Below are 5857 nucleotides of genomic sequence, written 5' to 3' on the forward strand. Positions count from 1 at the left end.
GAGTAATAAATGAATCTTTTAATTTTATTTTGTAGTTCTTTTTATAAAGTTAATAATTTAAAATATTTTTTAAATAAAAAAAATAATATTTTTTTTGTTACAATTCTCAATAATTTGTGGAATGTTCTTGAAATTTTGGAATATTTTCGATGAGACAACGTTGTTTGACTGACTCTACCTATTATTTGGTTGGAAAAAAAATTATTTTAAATGAAATTTATTCGAAATGAATTATAAAAACAAATAAACTCCATTAACATACAATGGAAAACGAGTTGACAGCACTCTCAGCACTCTGCACAAACGCAACAAAGGCGGTGTCAGATTTCAACGAATTAAAAAAGGAATACAACTTTGTTGACGACAAGTCACTTGATATTGAACAACGCATTGAAAATGCAGATGGACACTTCGACAGACTTCATGAAATGTTTGAAAGAAAAAATATCATAACAGCATCACTCAACACAACTGTCATTGATATAGATAACACATCCAACAAAATCAAAAGCGAGTTAACTCTGTACTCCACAAAGTGCGACAACGAGAAGTTGTATGAAATATTTAATATCAGAATATCACTACTTGAAGAAAAGTGCCAAATGAATATAAAATTATCAAAAGATACAGATGAAATCAACAAAATCATTCAAATTAAAAACAATAAAATTGATCAAATAATGCAATCGGAGAAATATATTAATTCACAAAAACAACATGACGAAGAAGAAGAATGAATGAAGTGCGAACAAGTCGCACGTAAAGAAATAGAAAGTCTTGAACAATTGGCAGGAACGAAGATCACACGTGTTGTGTTTGACTCGGACAAAGACGATTGGTCACAAAACTATTCAGTTTTTGATGATAAAATCATAAACAGAAGCAACTTGTGCTTTTTAATAGAAGACACAAATCACAACAAGTTTGGTGGCATGTACACAGGCAAAATTAATGCTGTTGGCAATTTTATTAGCAGTGACAGTTCTTACATTTTTTCACTTGTGAGAAGTGGCACTTTAAATCCAAGAAAGTTTGAAAAGACTGGGATTAATTCTGATTTTGAATTTTTTCTTAGTTCTGAATTCTGTCCACGTCTATTTGGATTTGGTTACGGTTGTGATATACGTGTGTACAAAAAAGGTTTAAATAATAGTTATTGCAACCCAAACACTTACACCGCCAAACCAAACGAGTTGACTGATAATGAAGAATTCACACCAAAGAGTGTTGTTGTCTTCCAACTTAAATGACTTGTTTGTCGCTTTTTGTTTCGTTTTCATTTGAAATATTAGCAACACGTGACGGAAAAGTGTCATTAATGTATTTTACCACGTCGCCACAATTTGAATTAATGTACAACAAGTTTTAACAAAATGAACAATTTTTTGAATGGCAGGATAGATGGAATGAAAGAATGGGAACGTTTTACCCCTCAAACCTAAAAGTGGAACGAACACTTGATTAAAACTTTTTAGATGTTTTTGGTTATTTCGGGCATCTCATCTCTGTGTTTTGTATCTTCTTCAAAAAATAAATTCACCAAGGGGCAACCGCCAAGTTTAACAAGTTTCGACAGTTGCAGCATATCTACTTATTGTGTCCCGATCAATAATTTCAAAATTCATTAATCGAAAGTAGTTCAGTATTTTTATCAATTATGGGTTTTTTTAAATTATAATAAATTTTATTAATTGGATATCATAACTATATTAAATAATCAGAAAAATAAAGTTTTCTGATTATTTAAATTGAGAGAAAGTTCTGCTAGATAAGATTATTTTTTATTAAAAAATATTTATAATTGGTTTTTATTAATATTTTTATCAAATATTAATAAATTTTGAAAATAGATGTAAAATATAAAGTATCAACTGCCAGAATGAATTGTGAAAGTGTCTTTTTTTAACTGTTATATTTGATTAGTTTGTAAACTTTAAATTATTTTAATTAAATAAACATTTAATATATTAGTTTTCTCTTTAAGTGGTCAATAGTCAAATAGTTAAACAACAAAATTAAAACAAACACAAAATACATAGTAATTAATAATTTTTATGGATAAAAGTGTCATCACCACACTATTATTCAAAGTGATCTCTTTTGAATCTTTCTTTTCGACTTCACAGTAATTCCAAATTGTTTGTCCAAGTCTTTTTATCATCACTTTGTCCTTGACAGACCCATCAGGAAGTATAATGAATACATTCCCACCAATCCCCTCCCGATTCTCTGTGTCATACATCACAACAAATCCATCTTCAAAAAGAATGCCTTCTAAAAGATGAATGCACTCCCGCTTCTTTCGACTTCTCACTTTTCGCAGAACTCATTTTCCACTTGAATTCTTCTTGTTGTAACTGGACATCCGTTCTTGTGCTCGTTTGACAAGAAAACTCTGGACGTTGAACACAAAAGAATACTCATCGTTGTCAAAAAACACCTTTTGAATGTCGATAAATTTGTTGGAGTAATTACTCAGATTTTTGAGGTGTCCAACAACAACACATCTATTCATTGATATGAAAGCAAGCAGAGAGCACTGAAGATATGATAGCTGTGTCCGCTCATTGATACATTTGATCTTTTCACTAACACGTGATAATGTTTCCATTGTTTTTAGAGATGGATGATACACATTTATATATTTTTGATGGAGATAATTATTTACAATAAACTACCCAATTGATATTCACCAAAAAAATATTTGATAATATTAAAATAAATCTGTAATAAAAATTTAATTAAACAACTATTGGTTTTAATATTTGATTTTTATATTTTTATTTTTGTGTTGCTGGATAACACAGGAATTATAAAAATTGAATTTATGTACTGTCTGCACAAAAACGGTCCAAACTCCGGAAAACACACCAAATATATAATCAAGTTTTACAATTTTAATTGTTATGTGTTTCACAGTACAATTTGTCGACTTTGGAGGGTTTATGTTCCAAATTGTGTTATCTTAACATTTAAAATAACGCCCTAATTTTTGTTTTTGCCTGTTTTTTCAGGGATATTAATCAAAATTTTGATGGTTTTCCTTTTTTTGACTTGTGTATTGTTTATGAACAAAATACAAACTCTAAAAAAACGGAAATTTATTTAATAAACTCGATATTTCCCCGATTTTTAGACCACTTGAATTTTGTTCAATGTTATTTAAAGTGTTAATAGTTTTTATAGTGTTTTGAAAATTTGTTTCAAATGGAAAAACAAAATCCATTTTTTATGTTATTTTTTAATATTTTATAACTATTTTGAATATAAATTATTTTAGTTACTTTATTGGTTAAATTCATACAAATACGCCGAATAACAAACGGTTTGTTTACAAAAATAAGACGTTTTTATATTGATTTTAAACGAAATGAATTAAGTGTTTTATATGTCTATTTGTTGGTGTGTTGTGTTATTAATGTTATATAATTCATGTGATCAATTGCATTGTTTATAATTATTTTTATTAAATACAATTAACAATGTGTTAATTAAAAAATTAACAATAGTTAAATCAATAACAATATTTTAAAAATAAAAACGAAATCAAAATAAAGTTGTAAAAGTGTTTGAATTAAAGTGAGAAAGCACAGAACTCTTCCATTGTAATGTATCCGTCACCGTTGGCATCAGCTTTCATTACTTGTTCAACAGCTTGTTCACATCCAACCTTCTTGAAGAAAGCAGTGACTTCATCCTTAGTCAACTTTCCATCTCCATCGGCGTCCATCAACTTGTAAAGAACTTTAAGACCGACTTTGGCATCAGCCATATCAACGCCAGCAATAGCTTGATGGAACTTGGTGAACTCGGGAAGGTCGATTGTTCCGTCGTTGTCAACGTCAACAGCCTTGAAGATCAATTGAACGAGTTTCTCGTTCTTGATTTCCTTCTTAGCAGCAATAGCAGCTTTGACCTCTTCGTATTGGAGTTTGCCGTCGTTGTTGGTATCGATTGCCTTGAATGCAGCTTCAGCCATTATGAGATGACTGAACAGAAGTTGAAAGAATTTATATGGGGATGTACACGTTAACAAAAAATTGATGATTTTGTTTTTTTTAATTTTATTGTAATTCATTGGTTCTTTTCGATAACAGAAGACAAAGTCCCTCTTTGATCGATTTTTGAGTTTCACAAGAATTGTTTTGTTGTTTTAATTATTTTTTAGTAAATTCATAAGAAAATAACCATATCCGATAATTTTTTTAATATAAACCTCTTTGTATTTTTCAGTTTGATAAATTTCGTTCTTCTGTTGTTTTTAGTTCTTTTTATATTTTATTTTTATAAAAAAACACTTAAATTTATCATTATATAAAATGATAAAATTGTTTTATAATATTCAATTGTGACATTATAAAGAATTTTAAATAACAAAATTGAATCAAAATTTTAGAATTATCATAAAATGTTAAGAATGTTGATATTCTTATAATTTTACAGTATATTATTTGTTTGTAGTTAAACATTTATCCAAAAGTTGTTACAATTATAAATGTAATTTTAAACAATTTTGTAACCAATTTAAACCAAAAAGTGAATTACTCACTGAGAGACAGACTTGACCTTGTCTATCACCTTCTGTTCATCAAGTTCGATGTACCCAGTCGCCTGAATTTCGACAGACAGCCCAACAAATGCTTGCTTGATTGTTGCCTTGGTTGCTGAATACACCATTTTCTCTTTAATGGAGCAAGCAGCTGGAGTCCACAAGTAAAAGATGATCTTTTCTCTTTTGCCACTTCCTTGGTTGTATTGAAGGTGATAAACGCCATAACGGGCTGACTTTGGTGGAAGTGCTTTGGTAAAATCTTCATAAGTTTCATCGAAAGGAGCTGTTTTATCAACGACAATTTCTGTCATCTTGTCGTTCAACTTGAAAAGAATGTATCTCCACTTGTGGGACAACTTGAACTCGTTGTAAAGAGAAGTAACTACGTCGCTTAATTGAATGCCAGACATTGAGATGATCTTTCTGTTTTGGTGATGTTTTTATACCTTTTCAAATCTATTTTTATTATTTCTCAATTAAAAACAAACAACAAATTCCAAATCTTGTTTATTCAACTCGAGTTGTTGTGAAGTTTCTATTATTACTCAATTTTTTGTGTTTTATATAATAAGTATTATAATATTTTTTTATATTAAAATTGGTTTCCTAAAAGTTGATAGTTTTATCAATAAGTTATATAAATAGTTAAAATGTATTATTATTTATAGTATTTACTACAATTATTTATTTTTTGGGAATACATAATTTATCGTTTTTCCACAAAATTACCAATAAAAATAAAATGAACAAAAAACTATTATATATAATAATTTTAACAATATTATATTGTTTTAATTATAAAGGATTGTTATAACAAAAATAATAAGTGAATATAAAAAAATATAAAATAAAAATACAAGTGATGTTTCATTTTAAAAAAGAAGTCCACAACGTCAAATTTTTATCACGATCATCACCTTTTGTTTCACAATAAATCATTATTATTTAATTTTGTTTAATGTTTAAACTGGTTTTTATCCATATTGTTTATAAAATTAAAAAATTAGTTTTGTCCTAAATGCATTGGGTGGTATTTTCCAAGTAAAATAAAATGAATTTGATTTTATTTTGTATAAATATAGAATTAAATTATCGTTATTAGAACACATTTTTGTTATAAAAAGAAATTGAATGAAAAGATTATTTAAAAAATTACTTACATCATTCTTTATCAAACAAAATAATAATATACAATGACATGTATATAAGAGTTTTAATCGTTCATAGATAAAAAGATTTATTCGGTACACGACTTGAATCGATTGAAAACAATAATAAATCAAACAACTATAATTACACAATGGA

The 5857-nt window shown here is 27.8% G+C and overlaps 2 protein-coding genes across 2 annotated transcripts; both read right to left on the minus strand.

Moving 5' to 3' along the window:
* Positions 1-3574: 3574 nt before the first annotated feature.
* Positions 3575-4078, minus strand: EIN_530690 (calcium-binding protein, putative; the record flags this gene model as incomplete). The annotated part of the gene is made up of 1 exon (XM_004255432.1): positions 3575-4078. One exon carries the CDS (start codon positions 4076-4078, stop codon positions 3575-3577), a length of 504 nt encoding a protein of 167 aa, XP_004255480.1.
* A 467-nt stretch (positions 4079-4545) lies between these two features.
* EIN_530700 (actophorin, putative) lies at positions 4546-4962 on the minus strand (the record flags this gene model as incomplete). Its single annotated transcript, XM_004255433.1, has 1 exon — positions 4546-4962. The coding sequence occupies one exon, from the start codon at positions 4960-4962 to the stop codon at positions 4546-4548; it is 417 nt and encodes a 138-aa protein (XP_004255481.1).
* Between the last annotated feature and the right edge of the window lie 895 nt (positions 4963-5857).

This window comes from Entamoeba invadens (genome assembly GCF_000330505.1).
Source record: "Entamoeba invadens IP1 unplaced genomic scaffold scaff_1105074725335, whole genome shotgun sequence".
Taxonomy (NCBI): Eukaryota; Evosea; order Mastigamoebida; family Endamoebidae; genus Entamoeba; species Entamoeba invadens.